We start from the raw sequence: 26,062 nt of genomic DNA, 5'->3' as shown, positions 1-26,062 counted from the left end.
CTTTGAGCCGGTCGTTCATTGACTTCATTGGTATTGGTTCGGCCAGTAACTCCCAGCTCCGCTGCCAAGACCTACTTTTCAGTAACAAGATCTAAACAGGGGTAACTGTCCGGTGACAAAGTTAGATAGTAGATACGCTGGTACATGGGGTACTGAATCTGTCACCGCACGAGGTCACTGCCAATGGCAATGTCCTTACAAGTAGGCAGTGGCTTGTACAGAGACAGTGCACCAGCGTAGACGTACTTGCATCCTCTTTCTCGGGCAAACAAAACACAATGTGCTATTTATGGAGGAGTAGAAATCAGTTCAAGTAGTGAAAACAACTGAATGAAAGGAAGAATGTGATATTAGTTAAATTTAAAACTATTTTAATAATAATTGGAACCCTGCTCAAATACAGCAAAATTCAATGAAGCAGGCATTGTCATGGAATAAGAATGCCATGCACTCTCACAGTATAGAAACACACTATGAGAATCAGCGTATGTAGTAAGAGTAGTTCGCCTAGCTAGGCTATATGGGGTTATTCCTAATGCCAGTAATGGGCAAGGCCTCGACAGTACTCTGATTGCCCAAGTGCTAGCAACGGCGTGACAAGAGGCCGTTGCTAGATATATAGATCAGGCTTTCAACGTTCTGAATCTGCTGCCAAAAGCGACTCAGCCACTATACTCCAGCTAGAGTTCGTACGAGAAACTCGGGTGCATATGCTGCGCCTATAGTGCATAGTGGGAGGGGTTGCGACTTGTAGTTTGCAGTATCACCTTTGACGGCTTCGTAACTGGAGTGAACACGTGTGCAGCTCGTTTTGGGTGTCATATCGTACATCGTGGCCTTCCGTATACCGGTACCGGTACATGTACATACATCAGTATTGAGTACGATTCAAGTTCACATTTTTCATCGGCAACCTTCCCGTTGACTGGAAATTGTCCCCAGGCAGACAATGTTTTGCTAGAACACACACGAGTTCGACAACTCACCCAACTGAACAGACCAGGAGAGTCATATTTTAGGAATTATTTTAGTCAATAGCATAGTGGATGCCAGACAGAATAGCTGCCTGTGGTACTAGGGCTCTCGGGAGAAGAGGACAGCGAATGGACGCATCCGTTTATGGAGATTCGGCAGCCGACAAGTGGACTTTGTTGCTTTCCAATATCGGCGAGTGCTGAGCGCTGCTGGCCAACTGAAGGTAAGGACATCATTCTTGCCTCTACATGCTGCTCAACTTAATCTTGCTGAGACCTTGCAGCCTAGCTACACTAGTGTTTGTTGTCATAGTGTGTGCTTGGTTAGGATGAAATAGCTCCTAAAGTAGGATCTATTTTCAATCTGATGATCGATTCAGTTCGTGAAGCACAGAGTTACGACAAACAACTGCTCCTTCTTCTGGCTGTCTAGCTCCTAAAGTATTCAGTGTCGAAGATTGGGTTGGGTGTCCGTAATCCTAAGTGTATGACCTACATCCGGAAACAAACAACCACGCACCAATAGGAGAACAGTGCGTGTCTAGTCGCAATGAGCGGATACAGCGTAAACTAATTACATGAAGTACAATGCAGTGAACAGGTTCAGAGAAAAATTATTATGATTGTTTAGCCATGGGTCAGATGTTGAGAGCATTTTCAACCATTCAGTCCAAAACGCATTTCTTCGAGTCATAATCTGGAACAAAGGAAGCTAAAATGTGCAGAAGGGCCTAGTATCTTCAATACTCCCAGGCTCCACTGCCACTGGAGCCAATTATTCACCTCTTTACATTATCACCATCACCACAGCTTGTCTTTCACTGCAATTTCTATTGTTACAATCTCCCAATTTTGCCCTTGCGGCTTCAGTGTATTTTAGTAATACTAATTATTGAATGCATGGATGCGGCTAATGGGATCTCCGTCTTTGACCACTTGGTGGTGGGTCTGATCTACTCACCTCCCACCGTTTAGGCGCTGCATCTGCGCCTTTGATCCTAGAGGGTGGTGGCGTTCCCACGGCAGATGCGGAAAACTCGGCTTCCAGCGTGAACCGTGAAATTTATTTTCTTTATTTTTTTAGAAGAGAAAAGGACATATGGATACGAGTTAAGAGTAACTCTCCATCACTGTAACATGATACTTTATACAGTCAGAAAGTGACTGTATAAAGTATCATGTTACAGTGATGGAGAGTTACTCTTAGAGAGTTACTCTTAACTCGTATCCATATGTCCTTTTCTCTTCTACATTTATTTATGGCTCAACATCCGAGTTTTATTTTTTTAATTATTGAAATTGCATTGAAAGTCTGTGGTCTGTGGTGACGGTGATTATTCAAATACAGGCACCAGTATCCTTTTCTAAAGAAGCTCATTTTACCCTTTTACCCTTGTGAATTTGTCAACTTGTCATAGGCACAGATGTGAATCTCTAGGCAGATTATGATTATTATTATTATTATTTCGTAATTAATGGAAAAACAGTTTCGTAATCAATATTTGCATGCAACGACGCAAATCCACACAATTGTGTGGATTTGCGTCGTTGCATGCGAATATTGATTACGAAACTGTTTTTCCACCGCCTCCAAACTACCGTTTGAATTATTATTATTATTATTATTTTAACTGGTTTGAGGGAAAGAGACAAACGGGAAAAGTCTGAAGAAAAAATTGACTGTCACCACCAGGACTCGAACCAGGGACCCTCGCTTGTAGCCAGTGATGCTCTAACCACTGAGCTATGGTATAGTCGTCATCCCAGCAGAGGCCGTTCAACATTTTCTTTTATTATTATGATTATTATTATTATTACGAAAACGATCCCAAGGCAATAATGTCTATCAAGGGATTCATTTGATTGATAGAACAGTACTACTACTAGTATGTACAAAGACAGGTGGGGCTTGATGGGGAGAGAAGCGGGAACGGGAAAGATCCAAAAATTGGGGTTAGGGCCCATCAAAGTACAGGCATGCATGTCCAAACCATGCGGCAGGCCAAATTAGAATCAGATTCTGAGCATTATATCGTGCAAAACGGTGTTTAAAAAAAGTCCAAAAGTCAATCACTTCGACGGGGATTGTAGAGGAGCATATGAGAGAGATCTTGATGTGTGTGCTTCCACATGCCACTACTTACTAGTATTATGAATGGCCCTTGTTAATTTTCATGGACCTTTTTCAAAGTTTACCCGATATCAAATAGATAGACACAGTCCATTGACAAAAATATGATATCCTAGCTTTTGGCTATAAAAGGGTCAAATTTTGAGTTTTTTCACAATTTCTTGGCAATCCCCCATGGAATGCTCATTCAATTATGCTTCTGAAGTCTATTTCTCCAAAAAGCAAGCCATAACAAGAATACGGTTTCAGCCAGGTTTTGCCCCCCCCCCCCCAAAGCACTGAATGAGGGGGCGGGGAACCATGAAAATCCTGGCTGTTTACTCCACTCGCACAACAGTACATTGTGCGGTTCGAACCCCAGTTGAGGTACCTTTTTTGGACTCTTTTTTCAAGTTTCAAATCTCGCGGCATTGCACCGTGTATGACAAAATCACCAAATACCGAATATTGCCAGGGCCATCGCTCATCTTTCTGAATCCCTTCGTAGATTTGCCGAAAAATACTATCAAATCTCATCTTCATATCACTGAGAAGCTAAACAATTTTAGATTGCCCCCACATGTATATCGCTGCACCGCTCTAGCCTAGAAGACCGTTAACCTCTTGCACCGTGTATGACAAAATCCCGAAAATCACCAAAAAATACGGGAGCTCGCCAGGACCAACGCTCATCTTTCTACATCCCTTCATAGATTCGCCGAGAAATAATACCAAATCCCATATTCATCTCACTGATAAGCTAAACAATTTGAGGTTGCCCCTGAAAAGGAGAAAGGAGGAGTGCTGTGTAAAGTTGGTGAAGTAAAGTGATAATACCCACCCACGCACTGTTCCCATCACACACAAGCAGTGTACAATATTGCATCAAAGTATCACAGGACAAGACTTTGCGACTACAGTCAACTTTGCGTGTAACGACACTCGGTCGCGCATCAGAAAAGTGTCCTTATCCGCGAATTGTGGTTACACCCGATGTCTCCTTATAATGTATACAGGTAGAATGGACTTTGCTCTGGGCATGAAAAATCTGTCGTGATATCCGCAGTCGTTATTAGCGAAGTTGACTGTGCGTAGATTACAACGTTTTATATGTTTTTTTATATTTTTATTTATTCCACTATGTTCACATACCTAGCTCGAAAAGAATAATGAAAGATAATGGTACCGAGACTAGGACGAACGTGACTACTAATGAGCAGGCGCTGCACCGAGACGCAGCAGTGATGGTGGCCGGTCAGAGCATTGATAGCCCTGCCGACCTGAGGTCTCGGCATCACGGCCAAAAATACGTTGACAACATAGCAATGAACCTTTCGAGTACAAAGGATCATAGCATCCACCAGCATGATTGTGTCGTCTTTTATCTGGATGCTTTGCAATCCGGAAGAAAATAGCTGGTTACAGATTTTACAGCGTACGTGATGCATCCAACATAACCGGTGTTCGATTATCCGGTTCCGTTGTATATCCGGATATTTTTGTGGAAAACGGATGCATGCGGTTAATTTAAACGAGGTCTGACTATATATTCAAGTCTTATAGTTTTGTGAGCTGGGCGAAGTCCAGGATGGTAGCTGTGCTTTGCAGCTGGCTCCAGCCGTCAGCAGTTGGGAGTGATTCTTGCTACCTTTAAAGCTTGTTTCGCCTTTCCAAGGGCTGCTAAGCAGGTTTGAGCTGCAAGAATTCAGATGTGAAAGCAATAATAGTTATTCCAGTGATCTGTGAGTGGTCCTCAAGGATGGCTAGGCCTATGGGCAGCTGATGATGTTCCTCTGCTTGTTTTGAGGAAAGATACGGAGGCGGACGAGCATGTCAGGCTTTGACATTTTCGTTCCTTATATGGTTAGAAGGAGAACGCTCTGGCCAAGATATAAGCCCTTGGCGGGTATTGCTCGAAAAGTTGGCGGAATCATACAAACCTTATGGCTGAGACTTCTTGAAATCTGCTCCATTTTTATATCCACATCCAAACAGGCAAGAAGCGTACCAGAAAAAGTACCAAATGTAAATGTATGCTGCCTTGCACTTGACACTGAATGACATAGAATATGGAGGGTTCCCTTTCAGGCACTGCCAATTTAGGAAGGTCACTCAAATGATCTCAGCTCAAATGGATTCAATTCAAACTCAAAATTCCGTTTTGGTACAAGTACACGTGGCTTTTCACGCAGATGCTAGTCTGATATCCATATTTAGGATAATATGAACTATATTGGCGCTAAAAGGGAATAGGGGGGGGGGGGGGGGGGGAGGGGGCTCCTTGTTTAGACTTGTTGTCCTGGTATTGATATTACACATTCTTCAGTGTTGCTTTCGCTCTACCCTTCACATGAAGCTGTGCTTCCTGAGGCAGTGCCAGATGAAGTCAGGATCATCCTTAGTGAGCCCAGTTTTCAACATGAGGTAATACAGTCCATTCATCGGAAACAGTCCCTCTGGCTTTTGAACGTCTGATTTGGGCCGAATCGAGGAACAAAGAACCCACTTTTTGATTATTATCCCAAAAATCTGGGTTTGGGATCTACCGAAAGTTGGGGTGCCAGTTTTCAATGAATGGACTGTAGAGCTTTTGTTTCATTGTCTGTGGAGGAACTAAAATCTTTGTTTTGTGTTTAACAGTATGCATTTCGCACAGGAATACATAAAACTGGTGGAGCCCATTTTCACCAGTGATGCCGAGACCATTATGGCCGGCAGAGCTTGGTGTGTCCCGCCCACCGCACTATCTGTCTTGGCGTTGGTAGCCGCTAGTTATGCGCTGAAATACATCATTGGTCTCTTCAGAGTTCAGTCTACTCATACATGTACTGAGAGTGTGGATGGGAGGTATGCATCGAAGATGGCGGTCGCCTTTTTGCGGGACAAGTTGCCCCATTATAGGCAGGCACAACCCATTCTAGCTCATTTATGAGTACTGTAAATCAACAAATTTTGGCCGGTGAGAAACTTTGGCCGATCTCGAAATGAAACATTTGGCCGTGAACAAACTTTGGCCGATTGGGGTTCAATCTAGCATCTTTTGCTCAATGACAAACTTTAGCCTGCGATATACTTTGGCCGGTTGGCACCAAGCGGCGAAATCAGCGAAATTAAATTGCCAGCGAAAATTAGTTGATTTACAGTATGTCGTTACAAAGTTCACGATCTTTTATGCATGTAATATCACAGTGTGTACGGTTGTAGTGGACTTGCCCTGCAAAACCTAACGGTGGGAATTGGTGCATACCGGTACGGCATGTCCCAAACCAGAAAAGGTGTCCAAGCCGATATCTTCGTTTTTGCTTCATAAGTATCAGGTCAGTTTGTATTGGGATCTACAACAACCACACCAAAAACGAGGCACAACTTACGTACAAGCACCCTGGAACTAGACCACGCCAGCAAATAGCCAACACTCGACTGCTATTGATTATTCTGAGTCTTGATTTTCAATCAGCTCGATCTGCTCTGCCACCCCCGGCCCCCCTAGGGCCCCTACCCGTCAGCTGTTGCCAGTGTTGGAACATGATGAATGCTATGGAAACGTACAACACAAAATCACAGTGTTGACACCCTCAAGAAATGCATGAAACACACCACATACACTGATTAGCCGTGGAGACATTTCTTTAGCCACTCCACAGTTCGATCCCTCGGAGAGTGCACCTGAAAACCATGTGCTCAGTCAAAACTGTGATGGTTGCGTAGGTCGAAATGTCAACTGCAGCATGGACTGCGCGGAAAGCAGGTTGAAACTCCCTGCAGGCCTACTCCGGTAGAGTCTACATAGAAGCCCACTCAAGGAGCATGCCATCGTGCACAGCTGATCATGATACGAAGGGATCGGCTGTGTCACTCACACGAAAATGCCGTGCTTCGTTTGTCCGAAACGGAACGTGCTAAATTATAATATTTTTGGACTGCTGGACGGCCTTGCTGCTAGTGAAGTTCGAGTCCTTTTGAGCGGAGGACCTTGAAGCGAGCATGCTAGCAGTGGGAAGAACTGTCTGCTCAAACTTCTTGTCAGACTGCGCAGAGTTGACCATGGTCCTTGTTTGGCATACTAACGTCCAAACCGTTTGGAGCGGTGCCTGCTGTGGGAGCTTGAGGAGGCGCTTTTCGTTCTCTGGTAGTAAGTTAATGTTGAAAATTATGTTGGAGACATGTTGCTGCCAGGAGCACATAACCACCAAGGTTGCAGGAGAGTGTGCAACGCCACTATCAGTGCTGTCCCTGCAGAGTTTCAAGATGGCGTCTAGCTGTATATCTGTTGCTGAAGTACCGGCTAGCGGAATCCGTAGCCGACTCTAAGCCGAGCCAGCCAAATGCAATGTTATTATGTAGCATAGTGCTAGACGTTCATCCTTCCAAGAGGCTGGCAAAGCCAGGCATTGAGCGTACTGTAGTCAACAAATATTCGGCACATATTTATTTTCAGCTATTTTCGGCCTGGTCATATTTGGCCGAAAATTTGTTGCAGCTGAAATTTGGTTTTTGCAAGGTTCAGTGTGACAGTGTGTACAGGCAGCAGCAGTACAGGCCGAACATATTATAGATATGTAGTGCGGCTGAAATGTGTTTTAGCCCTGGGAAGCCGGATTTGATGCTTCTGAAATGGGTTTTAGCCCCGGGAGGGCGAAATTTGAATGGGCCGGAAATTTGTAGACTTAGAGTAGGTTAATGTCTACTAACGGTGGTTCTGTACCCGACCTGGGGTGGCACCACCCGGTCTCAGGAGCTGGCCCTGGGGGCTGCCAACCAGCACATAGCCTCTCCAACACAACTCCGATAGTCTAGTGTTGTCTGCTGGATTTCCGCTCGTACTCCGTCACACTTTCATTTTGCAACCTTGTTATTGAGCGCCTCTGCTCATTTATTATTGTTATTCACACATATCCGCCGGATGAGTACGCGTGGCCCATGCACCATGGGGGCCCACGAATACAAACCAGCATATGTTCCCTCAGCAATACAAGCAAGCAAGCACGCAAAGATAAATGAAGCTCATTTGGTCACCGTGAATTAAAAATCAAATAAAAAATTAAAATCATTCAGAACAACAGCAACATCTACGAATCTCAAACCAACAGACTTTCGACAGGGAAGGAAGTGAGTACAATCCCGATCTGATCACAGTGAGTGACGAAGAATGTCGACCGTTACTGGACGATGACGAGACCAGTAAGATACTTGACAAAGGAGTCTAATTATGAGTGGTGCGGGGAATCAACATGGCGTGCTGTCATGGCGGTCAGGTGTTCAGTGTGCTACAGCTCTGTTATCTATACTTTTTATGTGTCGATTGCTGCCAAATATGAAGGAGTATAGGTGTGTGGGTACGCGTGCATGCGTGCTGTGTGTGCGTGCGTGCGTGCGTCCGTGCGTATGTGTGTGTGTCCCATATGGTGCAGTGGTATGTGCAGCGATTTCCAATCGATAGGTTGCGGGTTCGATTCCCAACGATTATGGTCACACACGTCTTTCTTCTCTTTCTCGGACTCTTCCTGGATTGGTTTATTTAACGTCGAATAACAAACAGGCAGTGTTGCCTTATTACATGAGATCGACTTCCTGACTTTTCTTTCATTCTCCTGGGTGGTTACCAACAGCCAGTGCATGCCTGAGTATGTGGTGTCATCTGTGTGTGAAAAAAATGAAAAAATGAAAAAGACCAAAAAGTAGGGATTCACTGGCCAGAAAAAGCCACTTCATAGCTGTGTGGTGTAGACCAGGCTGAATAGTGGCAGTCAATTCTTCAGCCTTGCAAGCTGTTGAATGGTGCAATTCCAGCACAAGCTGCTATGGCTTCTGCTGTAGCATCGCTATCATCGCCTCCGGCGATGGGCGTCCAATGGCCCAATGGTGTATATGTGTGTGTGTGTGTGTGTGTGTGTGTGTGTGTGTGTGTGTGTGTGTGTGTGTGTGTGTGTGTGTGTGTGTGTGTGTGTGTGTGTGTGTGTGTGTGTGTGTGTGTAATTCGCTACTCACACACACTGCAGGTCCTCAAGGCTGTCATTGTTCTCGACGATTAGACACACCTAGCCAAGGCTGTTGGCTACGGTACCGCACCGAGAGTTGGAGCAGTGCCAAGCGCACATGGTAGGTACATGGTCAGAATGGCGTTATGACCAGGCAGAAGGCTAGAATTGAACATGGGGAAGTGACGGGCTCGTGAATTGTGTGGTGACCTTGGTCGGGGTAGTGCGAAGAGTCAGCTTCGAGCTCAACTTACACTGGAGTAATCCGAACAATAGGTAGAGGTAGAGAGAGAGAGAGAGAGAGAGAGAGAGAGAGAGAGAGAGAGAGAGAGAGAGAGAGAGACACACACACACACACAGACAGACAGACAGACTACTACTACTACTACTACTATGTACAGCTACCCTATCGGGCCACGCCGCTCCCAGAAGCGGGAGACAACGACAAGAAGAGAGAAGAGAAGAGAGAGAAATCGCAAAGTCAACAATATTTGGCATGGCGTTGCAAGTCCTGTGGCCTTGAGAACCGTCTTTCGCAATGCTCGCATTCATGACGGCAGTTGTTCCTGGCTGCCCGTGACATCCGTTTCGCACGGTCACAGTGATGACGGCTCAAACCAGAACGAGAGCGGAAAGAGCGGCGACAAACATCACATCGAAAAGAGTCAGATTCATGGCGAATGGATACAGTGGGGACATCCGTGGACACAGGACAGCGATGCACAGCCAGTCCTCCAGCGCTCCTCAACCACCGCATGCACTTCATACATTGCCTGGCACCCTTCTGTTGTGACACAGGCAACTTCCGCTGGGCAATGCACTTGTGTCGGGCCATGTCGTTACGGCGGCGGAAGTCTCTGGCACACAGCAAGCAGCGCAAAGGTGGCGAATCATCTGTGTGCGGTGGTGGCTCAGCAAGGAACATCCTCCAGTTCTGCCGGTCTTGGGCATTCTGAAACCAGGAATCCACGCCAGCTGCCTTCATGTCTCTCTGGACAACGTCTTTCCAGCGCCGCCGGGGACCACAAGGAGGGCGACGACCACTCAACCTTCCAAACAAAATCTGGACGGGAGCACGGTCTGCAGGCATGCGCGCGACGTGCCCGAGCCATTCCAACCGCCGACGCCGAACAAGGTCTGACACCGGTGTAGTGTCACCCCAGCGCGCACGGAGCGTTGCCGATGAGATTTTCTCCTCCCATTGCTGACGCCGAGATACACATAAGATGGAGCGAATGCACCGGTGGTGAAAGTTGTCCAGCAGATCCAAGTCGTGCCGAAGCGGAGCCCATGACTCAGCACCGTAGAGTAAAACCGACAGAACACAGGCTGTGTACAAATGACGCTTTGTTGCCACCGTCAAGCTGGTATCCCGGAACACTGGTAGGAGGCAGCCAAACGCCTTTGCCGCATTGGCAATCCGTCGCTGGATGTCAGGTGAGGATCGGGTGTCTGGCGTGATGAGGGAGCCCAAGTACACAAACGATTCAACATACGAAATGCTGTCGCCACCCATGTCCATCGGCATCCTGTCCTCCGGGGAAATACCAACACCAACTACCATGAATTGTGTTTTCGACGAACTGACGGACAAACCAAACGAGGATGCAACACGATGAAAAGTCTGAAGCGACTGCTCAGCCTCAGCCCGACTCATTGACAACAAAACGGCATCATCTGCAAATTCAAAGTCGTGGAGTTGCACTTGAAGGGTACCCTTAGCACGGGAGTAAAGCTGACCATTGATGTTGTAGGACAGTGATATACCAGAATCAGTGCTGGCCTGACGCATCGCATCTCTCCAGCACATCATAACAACACCAAAGAAGAGATTGAACAAAACCGGAGCCATGGTGCATCCCTGGCGCAAACCATTTTCAACAGGAAACGAGCCACTGACTTCAGCACCAACACGCACCTCTGCTTCCATGCCGCAATGGAACTGCAGGATTAGCTCTGTGAGTTCCTCAGGTACGCCCAGCTTGAGAAGGCATGCAGCGAGAGCAGGGCGCGGCACGGAATCATACGCTTTTCGTAAATCCACGAAAACGAGGTAGCCCTTCTGACGATGCTCATAAAACTTCTCTACTAGTTGGCGTATACAAAAAGTTCCATCCGTGCAGGATCGTCCACGGCGAAAACCGCACTGCGATTCCGGCAGCACCTTCTCAGCAAGCCTCTGAAGACGGGATTGCAGGACACGGCCCACCAGTTTCCCTACAACATCAAGCAGCGATATTCCCCTCCAGTTATCAAACCTGGAAAGGTCTCCCTTCTTCGGAATTGGTACAAGGACTGCGTTACGCCACTCAGCAGGTACAGTGCCACTAGTCCAGATTGAGTTCAACAGGTCGATGAGATAGGGACATATGGTGCCGAACGCAGCTTTAAGCAACTCAGCAACAATTCCGGAACCTCCAGCCGCTTTGCCGTTAGCCATGTGCCGCAATGCCACAACAAGTTCCGCCGATGTTGGTGACGGTTGCCACAATGAGCGATCGATGTCACGCTGCGTGATTGAGTCAAATATTGCAGGGTTGAATGAACTTGGTACGTTCAGCAAACATTGAAAATGGTGTTGCCAGCAATCGCGTTCCTCATCAAGAGAGCTGCACACACTCCCATCACTCTTCCGCATGCTGCGACATGGAACAGGCTGCAGACCGTCGTAGCACTTCTTCATGGCTGAGATTGCTGACCAAACTTTCTGCCCACTGAAACGCCCATGCTGAGCCAGGTCTGCCTGTGACTGCAGCCACTTTCGCTTCGCGGCACGCACTGCAGCCCGAGCATGGCCGCGGGCCATTTTGAACGCACACAGATCGACGTGAGTCTTTGACTGCAACCACTTGCTGTATAACTTGTTCCGGCGTGTGAGTAGAGTATCAAGATGCCCTGCATTTGCAGCAAACCAGTCTGGCTGTCGACGACCTTGCCGGCCAAGAGTAGCATCGGCAGCTTCAGTGACGGCACACTTCAACTTCACCCACTGGTCCTCCACAGCACTGCAGTCTGCCCATCCGTCAAGACCAGTGGCAACATTAGCAGCGTATTCTGCACGCAAACAATCAGCAACTTCATGATCAGTGGCATCAGCACCCGGCACCTTGGTCATCGCGCTAACATACAGACAGACAGACAGACAGACAGACAGAGTGAGAGAGAGAGAGAGAGGCGGACGGAGAATTGGAAAGGGAGAGAAACAGAGGGAGAGAGAAAGAGGAGCAGCGGAGAGCGGTGAGAAGAGAGTGTGAGAGACAGGGACGAGGGAAAAGAGGGAAAGCGAGGGAGAGAAAGATGAAAAAGGAGAGGGCAGGGTGAAAGGTTAGGATTTCGGCTATGTTGTGTAATGTCATGGTGTGATGTGTGTGAGTGTGTGTTGTGATGTGTTGTGTTGTTGGCAGGTGGGAGCGGCTGCAGTGGTGTGTACATTGCTATGGCCTCAGCAGTCCAGCTGTGTATGCTGTCTATCTTCTTTCTGATCATATCTATACAGCTCACAGTCAGGGCACAAATAGGTGAGCACAGATCATGATTTAAGGAAAATAAAAAAGGACCAAGAAACTACAAGTTACACTATAATGTCCCCTAACACCACCAGTTACTAAACAATATGAGCTGCTTATTTAGAAACTGGTGGTGTTAGTGGACAGTATAGCGTAACTTGTAGTTCCTTGGTCCTTTCTCTTTTGTATAAACACCACCAGTCCTTTTTTATTTTCTACAAATTAATCCTTGGCTCTCCATCTAGTCCATTCTTGCACAGATCATAAGCATTGCTTGTCCTATTTAACTAGACTAGTAATAAAGAGAACAGATTCTGCCATCATTGCCGCACAACAACGAGTCAATTTTAAAGACACTTATCGTAAGCATCAAGAATGTCTAATCTAGTTGTCTGTTTGTGTTAGTGTGTACGTGTGTGCATGCCCACGTGTGTGTGTGTGGGGGGGGGGGGGGGGGGGTTGTGTGAGTGTTACATGCATATTACATGTGTACTTTAATTGTTTTTCATGATTTGGTAACCCCAATTTATTTCTTGTTTGCTCTACACCTGTGTCAAAATACAGTCGAGTTTTCCCCTGTGCTTGGCGGAGGCGGTGGAACATTCACGTATGCGGAAGGTATTGCGTGGAGCAGTTTTCGTGTGGCAAGGTGCGACGTCAACTCAAAGAATAGCCAAGCGAGCGAAGGAGACTACGTCCGATGGCGACGCGATGGCGTGGAGTTCTGCAGAGCGCCGCTGCTGAGGACTCGAAACCTGCTACTGTACAAGCCAAGCGGCGGTGTACTCACACCCAGTGACTCCGGCACATACACGTGCGAAGTGGAGTATCTTCGGCCACCGCCATTCTCCTCTTGGACGCGGAAATATGCCAAGGAAGTGCTGCAGCTAAGAGTGCAAGGTGGGGGGTCACTTTGGTGTTTGCGATTTCCATTTTGTTTAATTTTGTTGGGGTCACTTTGGTGTTTGCGATTTCCATTTTGTTTAAATATTGTTATTATGTTATTGTTCCCATGGTTACCAGCAATGCATGCAGCTGCATTAATGGGCACTCAAGTCATGCAAACAGCCAAACGTGGTCACACAAGCCACATCGAATAGATACGAAATCCAAAACAGGTATAGAAGAAAGAAGAAATGTGCGAAAAGAAGACAAAACTAGGGTACCGATACCACGCGGGCACAGATGTCCACCCAGCCGCTTCGGTCTGCAGCAAGGGCACGGAATGCCTGCAGATCCTTTTTTCTTGACAAGGAAAATCCAATCCACTTTGCATCATCACGTTCATGTAGTTAAGCGTATGTCTTGGTCGTCCCCTCCAGTACGCTGAACGAGGCTCTACGAAGTACGCTCCCATGGCCAGTGATGGTGGGGAGTCAGCCAGGAGCTGGCGGACGTGCCCAAAAGAGCCTCCAACTACCTCTCAAGAGGATCTCACCCAGAGGAACCGCACCGGTATGCTCATAGAGCCTATTGTTCCTGATGCGATTCGGGAACACAATGCCGATTAGCGCCCGCAGCTGTTTTCAGTGGAAGGCTTCAATACGGCTCCGCTGCTGTTTCGTTGGTGCTCATGTTGCACAATAGGATGTATCAAGAGTACATAACCCCCCAGAGTGTGCAACGCCTGATCCAGCTCTGCATAGGGTCTTGGTCGAGCGGAATCGGATCTTCTGATGTCATGCGTACACTCCACACCAGCGCAAGGCCGGTCTCGAGGCAGGGCACCAGTATCCGAGAGTACCCGCGACTCCCCGGGTTCCCCTCAGCTGTGTACGGTATTATGACGCAAAGATCCGATTCCGCTTGACGAAGACCCTATGCAGAGCTGGATCAGGCGTTGCACACTCTGGGGGGTTATGTACTCTTGGTAGTATGCATCCATTTCCCGTCGTTAGGTTTTGCAGGGCAAGTCCACTACAACCGTACACATCTTGATACCAACTCTGCATAAAAGGTAATGAACTTTGCGAGGTCATACTCATAAATGTACTATAACGGGTTGTACCTGCCAAGTATGGGGTAACTTGCCCTGCAAAAAGGTGACGACCATCTTAGATACATACCTCCCAATCTAGCAGAGTACAGGGAGTACAAAGGCTTTGTAAAGCCGGATGCGGAGATCCTCCGAAACTAGCAACCTACCAATCCAGAGCGTCCAGAGTTTACCAAAGGCAACAGTTGCCAGTTACTGTCGCCGTAGCATATCCTCGGCATCACCTAATTTGACCCGAGTTTCTTGCTGGTTCGCCACTCCTCCTCGATGCGATCAATGTGCCGTTTGATGTGCGCGTGCTCTGTTGAGGGGATGTAGGGACGACGTGCCGATGTGCTAGGAGCAACTTAACCGTTCAGAGGTCTCGGTGTCAGCATTGCAGCTAGGCTTTGAAATCGCGGGTGCGGGTGGGGGTGAGGGATGTTGCACGAGAAGACTGCAAAACAAACAGAAGCTAGAGAATACCAGCTGTTCCGTCAAGAGTAGCACGGCCTCCTTTCTTGAAAGAATACGACTGCAAAACCGATCTTGTTCAACAGTATCTACTACTGTATAACGTGGTGTTAGCGACCTCTGCTTTTAGCGACCACCTGCTCTTAACGGCCGTTTTTCCATGCACCGACAGTTCTACATACACACACTCTGGGACCTGGTTCTAAAGACCACCCGGCTTTAACGACCGCATTTGCTTGCACCGTGGGGTGGTCGCTTAAACCGGGTTTTCCTTTACTATCTATCCATCACTAGACATTAAACATGGATTTCAACGATAATTTCGTGAATGCCTTTGTTGTGCTTCGTTTTTAGAGGCTCCGCGGATATTGAACGTAACCAAGGCTCAGACGAAGACGTCTCTCACGTTGACGTGCTACGTGCAGGGCGAGAATGTTTCCATAACCTGGAGAACACCAAGAGGCTTCAACGTCACGCCACTATTGTCCGGCGTCACGACATTGCAGGGCCGTTTCCCGCAGCCGTCCGGCTACACGGCGGGAACGTACACATGTACTGTCTCCAGCGCTGCTATGTGTAACATACTGTCTGACCGGAGCGACACACAGCTGTGCTTCCCGTCGTCAATCACTCGGAGCGTGACCGTCCCGGCCTACGGTATGTGTTGTGGTGTGGCCAGCATGTTGGAGCGATTATTTTTCTATTGACTTTTATTTCATTTCATCATTCAATGGCAGAAGCCAGTGCAAAGGAGGGGGCGTTAGCCAGCCATGGCAAGAGAAGGAAAAAGAAAAAAGAAAGAACATAATTATCGGACGAAAATAACGCATCAATGGGATGAAATTTATCACTATGTTGACTATGGTGAATAGTGGCGAGACAAGCTAGCAAAAGAGGCGAGAGAGCCTACGACTTGACATGACATTTTACGACATGTCACTCATTGTGCATGGGGATGGGTGCCGTATTTTCCGGAGCATAAGCCGTGGTTTAAACACTCCCAATCCACCCTAAAAAAAGTCGGTGAGGCTTATACTTTGCTGGTTAAATGAACCGTGATATATCACAGCTGTTCGTGCACGGACATTTAACAATATGGCGTCGTTTAGTGCGATTTACGTAACGCGGTACAAACCTCATGAATACGATGGGAGTTTGCGTTTTGGGATGAAACTCATGTCACTCTCCGTGTGGTTCCACGATTTCGCAAGTCAAACCAGGATTTATTGTTTGAAAGCGCTCGAGCGAGATACTCAATATCCAGACAATTTGAGAGAGAAGGAAGGTAAAAGGAACTCCTGCCATAGTCAACCAGCATCCTGACCTTTTCGAACCTCTCCAAGCTATCCCTGGTAGTCTGGATATTGACACACGCACTGATTTTCAGCTTCTCCTCGTCGGGATCACGGGTGCAACTTTCAAATCTGCCGATATGCACTCGAACAAACGCACAATTGGATCTACATCACAATTTCGGGGCTATCTGTGTGCTTGCTGCCTTTCTCAGCAATACCCCACATGTCTACTGGGCAGTTTCCACCAGGCCTCGGCCTCGGCCTCCTGGAATCAACAGCGACTCCAGCGCCATGCCACCTGTCCCCTAAATCGCATGAAAAGGTAGCTCAGCATCGCACGCACGGGACCTGAAGTTTGTGCATGGGACGAGATAAAACTTGGTGAAGATAGCCAGAAGATAGCCCTCTACCTGGGAAAACTGAAAGCTAGACTGGGAAAACTTCTGAAAGGGCTTCTTGAGGCAGGCATGTCAACGATGAATCAAGCAACGAGCAAGAAAGAAGGCTTGACTTGTGCAACGCGGAACAAACTGTTCCTGCGAGGAAGTAGGGCATGAGAGGTACCAGCGGAAAGCTAGTTTCAAGAGGAACAAGGAATACCTGTTTTCCGGGTATTCCGGGTAAACCTGGCCTGGCAGCTTTCTAAATCGAGCGAAAACCACAGCGAAATCGGCTGCTGAGAATTTTAAAAGTCAATTTTCTTGCCAATCCAGCCCAATCGAGACCAATCGAGACTTTTGGCTGCCATCTTGTTAAATGTCAAAATTTCGCAAAAAAAGCAGCCGTGATATGTAGGGTAGATGGCTGTGTTTTGTGGCAAAAAAATCTATAGATTCAGTTTATAATGCAGTGTGGCTTATAAGTGTGGCTCATACCCCGGTAAACCTTATCCACATTGACATGTAAGAAATCCCGTAGAATCCTGTAGACCCGGTTGGGTATTGAATGTACAGGGCCCTATTGTGTTGTCTGTTTTTTCACTACGAAACGTAGTGTAGCTCAATACCGAATAATTGGCCCGGGGATCAGTCAGTTTCTTGTGTATAGCACCTCTCTCTCTCTCACTCTAGATGTACGCAGCAAGAGATGACCATGTACATTGTATTGAAAAGAAAAAGGACCAAGGAACTACAAGTTACGTTATAATATCCACTAACACCACCAGTTACTAAACAATCAGCTCATGCGATGACATTGCACAACACTGGTGTTAGTGGTGACCCTGGTGACCATGGTGACACTGGTGACCCTGGTGACCATGGTGACACTGGTGACCCTGGTGACCATGGTGACACTGGTGACCATGGTGACACTGGTGACCCTGGTGACACTGGTGTTAGTGGTGACCCTGGGGACACTGGTGTTATGGACACTATAGTGTTCTGTATAAGTGCAAAGTTTCGCTTGGAATTAACTTTCGCTACATTCGTTACGGGCATGAAATAACTAAAGTTTTTTTTCTGTTCTGAATGTTCGGGGTGACAAACCTGGACCAACAACGAAACTTAGTATGTAACAAGCCTGCTGGTGGAGTGATCTAACAAAAGATTAAGTGAACGGAAATTTGTACTTACACAGTAACTTGTAGTTCTTTGGTCCTTTTTCTTTTCTATACATTTATCCTTGGCTCTCCATCCGAGTCCATTCGTACTCTGTATTGGTAAGAGATTTTCACTATTCTCATGTTCTGTCTTCAGCTGCTCCCAAAGTGGAATTATCCTCGCCATCCTGGGTAAAGGTACCAGTGGGCAAGAACGTCCAGTTGAACGTGACGCTGCTAAACTCACCCTACCCACCTCCCACTATCTTCTGGTCTCACCATAGGATGCGGATGACCACAAGCAAGGGAAGATTACGCTTGTCCGGTGACCTCTTGCGGTTGGAAATCCTCAATGTGACCGTTACGGATTCCGGCCAATACACGGTATCCGTGAGCAACTCTAAGGGCCGTCAGACGTTAGTCTTCTACCTTGCTGTTATAGGTCAGTATAGTGGTGGATGTCATGGTTACAGTCATGGCTATCGTCATGGTTACAGTCATGGCTACCGTCATGGCTATTGTCATGGTTATTGTTATGATTATCTTTATGGCTATCTCTCTCATACACCCACGCACATACACACACACACCTCAGACCTCAGACCTGCCCATCGCGGAAGCGATGATAGCGAACAGGTATGTTAGACATAGCAACTTGTGCTGGGATTACATCATTGAACAGCTTGCAAGGCTGATGAATTGATCGCCACTAATTTTTAGCCTAGTATCCACCACATAGCTGATTGAAGTGGCTTTTCTGGCCAGTGAATGCCTTTTTTCATTATTTATTTATTTTTCATTTATTTTTTACACACACACGCCACACTACATACTCCGGCATACACTGGCTGTTGGTAACCACCCAGGAGAATGAAAGAAGAGCTAGGAGAATGAGAAAGAGAAAAAAGACGTGTGCGGCCATAATCGTCGGGAACTGAACCCGCAACCTCTCGATTGGAAATCGACTGCACATACCACTGCACCATATGCACACACACACGCACACATACACACACATACACACACACACACACACACACACACTCTCTCTCTCTCTCTCACCTTCCCTATTCTCTACGTTTCCTTTGCAGAACGTCCTGTTGTAGTGAAGCACTCCAGTCTAAACAACACAAGACTGCTCGGCCAGAGTATTACATTCAGCATAGGACTGAAAAGTGCAGCACATTCAACCCCAGTTTTCAGTGTATTGCACAACGGACTCTTGATCTTAATCATTCAACCTGGTCCGCATCTCCTCTCAAATAGTGTGTCCTTTCCTCTAACCCAAGTGAAGCGCACCGATAGAGGATCGTACACACTTGTTTTGAGCAATACAGAAGGGTCGGCACACGTCACGTTTTTCCTGGATGTTTACGGTACGTTTCGAAATTGGTATGGTTGGCTTATTGACTCTAGATGTGTGTGTGTCTGTGTGTGTCTGTGTGTGTCTGTTTTTTTATTTTATTTTTACTAGAGCCACGTAAACCCGTCATGTGTGAGCCATGAATAAGGGGAGTGGTGGCGTGGTCTGGGATGCTCTGCCGACCTTGGGTCTCGGCTTCATCACAACCAGGCGCGCCAATGTGTGTCTGTGTGTGTGTCTGTGTATGTACATGTGTGTGTGTGTGTGTGTCTGTGTGTGTGTGTATGTGTGCGCGCGCACATGTGTACGTGTATTAGATAAACCTTAGACACGCGTAGACACGCGCTTTTAGTTAAACAGCATACTACTAGAGCTCAGTGGATAGAGCACAGGAAACGTGTGTCAGGAAATGTGTGTTCGAAGCATATTGCAAGGTGGTGGAACACCGTGTTTGGAAACAGCATCCCTTACTACAACCATCCACGGTTGGTAGAGCCCCGGTCTCACAGCCACCTGAACCATATGAGCGTTAGGCCCGGTTTTCACCCTCCTTATTCTAGGGGAGTTAGTAGGGGGAGTTAGTAGGGGGAGTTAGTAGGGGGAGTTATTCAAGTCTTCATGTTGTTGTAACGTCGTGTTTGTTTTTGAATTGATCTTCTTCCTTTTGTTTTCTGTTGTATTTCCTTTCTTTTTGTCAACTTCTGCACATGGCGTCCCTCTCTCAGCTCGTCAGCTGACAATAGTTACTGTCATCACCATGCCAGTGTCACGAGAAGGTGTCTCTCTGTAGACGAGGTTGGTGGTGGCCGCGTCGGAGCATCACCAACCTCGTCTACAGAGAGCGGGGTGCGGCGTATACTCCAGAATATACAATATTCTTTTTCCCTTGTATTTCTATTCCGTTCCAGTGCCCCCGGTTGTGGACACAGCCTCCGCCCTGAACACCACACGAGTGCTTGGTGAAAATGCCACGTTTCACGTCACCCTGAAACACACACCCTATCCCCTGGCCGATATCGTTTGGACGCACAATGAATCTCCAGTCAACACAAGCTCAGACAGGATGCAATTGTCCAGCGATGGCGTATCACTAAGATTGACCAGCTTGACGCCCTCGGACGCGGGAGTTTACACCGTTTTGGTGAAGAACAGCTTAGGATCTGACAACGTGACGTTCACAATGGATGTTCAGGGTAAGTGCTGATTTGCGTGTCAACCTGTGTTCATAACGGTTCCACGCGCATGAAATGGCGAATGGGCACTTTGCTTTTTGCTATAGTTACCTTACACTCTTCCCAGATCACTTGCCCGTCCATCAAGTGCGGTTGTCTTCCTCCCGTGTATGCGAGAGACTTCAGCCAATAGCGATCACACACTTCTACAAAATGAATGTTGCGGGTGGAAGTCTAAGTCAAAGGGGAGATTTCAGCGTGGTCACTTCTGAAACAAATGCAGATCTGACAATCAGACTCCCAGAAGAGAATGAAAAGATTCGCGGTTCGTGCGAGACTCGGCTGGAGACTGAATTTTCCGCATCCGCATCTGCTGGGATGATCAATGCGCAGATGCAGCTCCTAAAGCAGTGGTAGGTGAGTAGATCAGACCCGCCACCAAAGTGGTCAAAGACCGAAAATCCCATTCGCTGCTTCCATGCTTCCCTCGTGCCAGGCCACGAGTTACCAATTAACTGTGGGTCGCAACACGGCTGGAAAAATCCCTCCGCTTCCAAGCAGGACTTGAACTCTCTGTCTCTCAATCATGTTTTTAGACCATCCCACTATGCCTGCCTGCTTCCTAGAGAGGTTCAACAAATCAGCCTTGTGGATGTAGGTCAAAAAGAATTGTCTTAGGGGCCGTCCGTAAATGAGCCCCAGCCAGCAGAAACCTGAACATGTGTAATTTTTCAAAAATTATTTTTTCGCTCGAAATTGATTCTACACTCATTCAAGTTATCAAGTTTGGTGACAATCTGATCTGCGAAAGCATGAAAAATAGAGTTTGAAGTCACACAGGTCAAGATTCGGTACAGTTGGCGCAGCATCCATGCCCAGTGACTCCATGCAAGTTGATCCTACAGTTTCTGATTGTGATGTGGAACAGGTACATGTAAGTAAATAGAATGCAAGTCAGGCTTGCCCTCTTGGTGCTGCAGGCATGAGTAGTTTAGAAGTGTGACGATATTCCGTATAGACCACTACCTTCTTTACAACACCAGAGTGCAAAACGATGATTGGTGGCTGGCCTTCCAAATTGTGTTCAGGGACCTCTGTGCGGGCAGTTTGAGTGTTGTCCCAAAGCTTGCCATACTGATAGATGTACTGACCAATACCACTGACATCCACTCCTTTGCACACTTTCACTCTGATCATGATTTCAGCATAATTGTATTTCAATGATATGAGTGAATACTCGCGTTTTGTAGCACGTGAAGATGTTGCCCCAAAGCGTTCAGCCGGTTTGACTTTTTAGGAATCCCCTTTCTCAGCACAGGCAGCAGCCAGCTTGGCGTCGTCTGGCAAGGTAGAGTACTGATAATACTACGCTCTGTTTTGCGACGTGAGAAGCCCTCCATCAGTATCTGCAACATCATTGTTGTCGATGTAGAAAAACGGATCGCTCAGCGGGTCGACATTTAGCCTCTCCTCGCAGTCGCTATTACTCCAGCACTGACTATCGTCGCCACCAGTATCCAGTGTGGATTTTATGAGGGCTCTTCGTTGCTATGCATATGAGACTCGCCACTGCTGGACAAACTCAGCGAGATCGTCACCAAAGAAATAATTCCGATCGCGAACTAACTTTCAGCGCCGCTTCGTACAGGGAGTCTGACGCTGACAACTCTGGACCTAAGTCCTTGTCGCGACACCTGTCGCCATCGCTGTGTCTAAACTCAACCTCCGTTTGAGGAGGTCTCACCTAGCGCTGAAATCAATTGACCAGAGACATTTGAAGACACTTGAAACTCCTTTGACAACAAAGACACCCACTCGATCGAAAAAGAATCTTCAAAAGCCAGCTCACTGCGCGTCCCAAACTTGGACGTCACATTTTGATGATTGATATCAAGTACACAAGTGCTGGTTTTCGCTGGCCGGGGCTCAAATATCGAACTTTTTTCACCAAACGAATTATTTTAGTTTAGACCCAACCCCTCCCTCCCTCCCCCTCAGAACGTAAAAAAATGTTGAGATATACATGCGTATACAACAAAAGTCGCAAGTGTGTCACTGCTCCTACGGCCATGTATATGTATCGAAGTTTTCTGAAACGAAATTGGTCAACCCCCTCCCACCCCATCACGAAATTTTTTCGTTTCGTGAAAAAAGTTCGATAATCGTGGACTTCAAAACGCTAGAATTAGTCGGAGTCATGCAGTTATTAATTTTTTTACATCGGGTAAGTCGAGAAGAAGTAGCAACGACCCGGCCAGTATGGAATCCAATACACCACATCACGGGTGTGGTGTATTGGAACCGGTAAGTCCACAAAACATTTCGGCCCATTCATATTTCAGCCTCCCAGGGCTAAAATCCATTTCGGCCGCATTAAATTTTCAGCCTGTACTGCTGCCACCTGTATACACTGTCACACTGAACCTTGCAAAACCAAATTTCGGCCGCAAAAAATTTCCGGCCAAGGATGACCAGGCCAAAAATAGTCGAAAATAAATAAGCGCCGAAAATGTTTTGACCTACAGTACCATACCATCCATACAGACACGAGCACACATACACAAAAATCACAGCCTCCTTTTCTTTTTGCATTTTCTTTTCTCCGCAGTTCCTCCAATTGTGGACACATTCTCAACTCTGAACAGTACTAAGCTGATCGCCGGAAACGTTTCGTTTACCGTTACCCTGAAGTACGCACCCAAACCTCTGCCAACCACCACATGGCTGCACAACGGACTGCCGGTCGACACTAGTGGGAGCCGGGCAACGTTGTCTAGCAATAGTTTGGCAATGAGCTTGACAAATCTAGCGGTCTCCGACAGAGGAATGTACACAGTCTTGATCAGGAACAGCATAGGATCTGAAAAAGTGATCTTCCTTGTGGATGTCCAGGGTAAGTTTTGAAATTATTCTACTTCTCATGTCAGCTTGTCATCCATGTGGGGGGGGGGGGGGGGGGTGCACTATTCAGGCTGTATTTTTTCACTGGCCCTTGCAAACTGGGCACTATTCAAGAGAGGGCTCTAATCGAGCGAGTACGATAACCTGAAAGAGTGCTCAACAAAGCCGAGACGAGGTGGTTTAATAATCAATCTGTGGACAGCTAGTTTTTGGACCTTGAATTGATTATTACATAATGCTTGAAACGTTTGTTATGCTTTCTTCTCCCTCCAGTTCCTCCAGCGGTGGCCACATTCTCAACCCTGAACACTACCAAACTAAGGGATGAAAACATCACGTTTCACGTCACCCTGAAACACACACCATATCCACTGGCTACTATCGTATGGATGCACAATGGATTTCCGATGAACACAAGCTCAGACAGGATGCAATTGTCCAGCAATGGCTTGCGCTTGAGTCTCACAATTTTGATGCCCTCGGACAGGGGAGTTTATACCATCTTGATAAAGAACGCTGCAGGATCTGATAGTGTGGCATTCACCATGGACGTTCAGGGTAAATTCTGTTGATGTCTGTCTGTCTCTTCATTCGCTCGTCTTTCAGTCTGTTCACTTGTCTGGTTTGCTGTCTGTATACTTGCATGCCAGTATGGTGTCTGTCTGTCTGTGTGTTTGCCTATCTCTCTCCCTGTATCTCTGACAGTCTCTCTGGATGTTTTTTTCTGTTTGTTTGTTTGTCTGTCTGTCTGTATGTCGGCCTGCCTGCCTGTCTGTCTGTCTGTCTGTCTGTCTGTCTGTCTGTCTGTCTGTCTGTCTGTCTGTCTGTCTGTCTGTCTGTCTGTCTGTCTCTGTGTCTCTCTGTCTGTCTGTCTGTCTGTCTGTCTGTCTCTCTGTATGTCTGTCTGTCTGTCTGTCTGTCTTTCTCTCTCTCTCTCACACACTCTCTCTCTCTCTCTCTCTCTCTCTTCCCTCCACAGCTCTACCAGTATTTGAGACACCAGTCAGTTATGTGGATGAAGGTAAAGATGTCACCGTGCACTGCAGAGTTAGTAGTATTCCAGCTGTTGATGATCTCTACTGGATTGAACGAGATACAGGACGACGATTAGCCCCTTTGCATGCTGCCGATGCAACGAGCCTCATATCAGTAGTGACCGCTCCCGTCACCACTTTAGCTGGAGGGCTGTTGCGGCGTTCAGCTTCGCTGAGATTGCGCAATGTGAGCATCAGTGAGCATGACAGATATATCTGCATGGTTAGCTATCGTACACCAGCACGACAGCAGAGTGCTCCACTCTTGTTCAATACAACCCAGCCTATCGTAGTCAACGGTAAGTTAAGATAAAGTTGTGGGTAGAAATCACAAAGAAACTTGTACACAGTGTTCATTGTGAGAAATAAGGAATTCAGGTGGACACGTCCATTCCCTTCAGACTTGCATTGTGAGAGGTAAAGGAATGTTTTGCAAGGACACAGAGAAACCATCGGCTGAAAGGCGCGAGCTCCAACAGGGGCGTTGGACACGCTACGGTCACGTCGGTATTAACCGTACCACTACTTTCCCCAGGTACCATGTGAATTAATAAAATGCACCCATTCGGACTCTAATTTCAATAAAAAAAAACAGCAGAGACCCCCTCAAGTATTCCTCAGATGGCCGACCGTACCACCCTGAAGTATCTTTCGGCGTCCCTGTCCAGTATGGGGAGCAACCACCCTTTCCTAGCTGCAGAAATTCAATCCTTAGTCTCAGCTATATTTGGCACCAGTCTGTTTTTTTCTTGCACTGTGGCTGCTTGGCCCAGGCCCCACTGGATGTTGTGCTTGTGAACAGGCCAGGCGCGTAGCAACCGGACCAATTTTTTTTAACACAATGCCAAAAGTGCCCAGATTGCAGGATTTTGCACCCTAATTTCAAAATTTCCCCACGAGTTCCTCTCCGTTATTTGGGAAGTTATTTGAATACGTTGAATAAAATTAAAATTAACTCTACAAAATGATGCCCTTAGTAGTTACGGTGTGTGCATTTGTGTTTGATTGTTCCACCTACCCGCAGTGCCACCGGTGTTTTACCTCACACCCGCCAAGCTGACGGTCAGCTACGGTTCGAACACAACCATGTCATGCTCCGTGTCCAGTTTTCCAGCTCCCATATCCCTGGCTTGGAGCCACCGTCACCATGACGACCACCGAAGTCAGACGGCCATACCGGAATTGATCGTACGGCGTGCACCGACTGACTCTTCGATGCTGCACAGCTGGACAGTCAGCTTCCAGCTGACGCCCGTCGACGAAAGCGACGGCGGGTATTATCAATGCGTAGCAACGTACGCACGCGAGCCACGTTGGAACACGACCATCACGGTATCCGTAAACAGCGTGTTCGTTGACTTCAGCACCGATGCGGGCAATGAACCGCCACTGCCGCCTAGCACCGCCGCGAGCAGCGCTCCGTGGATCGCCAGCGGTGTGATCACTGGGTGTGTCTTGGTTGCCATGGCTACCTACATGTTTGTAGAGCTGTCGAAAAGGAAGCGTGACCGATCGCTCTCCGTTGCACTAACAGGTAAAGAATACCAGTATTGTGTAAACACATAATTATGTGTGTAAAATAGCAATGAATAAAACTAATTGTGCACAGTCACCACACCACAGATGTACAGTCTGATACATAGTCAACACATCACAGATGTACAGTCTGATACATGGTCACCACATCACAGATGTACAGTCTGGTACATGGTCATCACACCACAGATGTACAGTCTGATA

General features: G+C 47.2%; 1 protein-coding gene across 1 annotated transcript; it reads left to right on the top strand.

Moving 5' to 3' along the window:
• The first annotated feature begins 17,500 nt into the window (after positions 1-17,500).
• LOC135827153 (hemicentin-1-like) lies at positions 17,501-23,860 on the top strand. The gene is made up of 6 exons (XM_065339679.1): positions 17,501-17,696; positions 18,010-18,294; positions 18,944-19,228; positions 20,124-20,408; positions 22,996-23,280; positions 23,562-23,860. Exons 1-6 carry the CDS (start codon positions 17,501-17,503, stop codon positions 23,858-23,860), a joined length of 1,635 nt encoding a protein of 544 aa, XP_065195751.1.
• Positions 23,861-26,062: the final 2,202 nt, after the last annotated feature.

This window comes from Sycon ciliatum, chromosome 11 (genome assembly GCF_964019385.1).
Source record: "Sycon ciliatum chromosome 11, ocSycCili1.1, whole genome shotgun sequence".
Taxonomy (NCBI): domain Eukaryota; kingdom Metazoa; phylum Porifera; class Calcarea; order Leucosolenida; family Sycettidae; genus Sycon; species Sycon ciliatum.
This window is presented reverse-complemented; position numbering and strand designations above follow the sequence as displayed.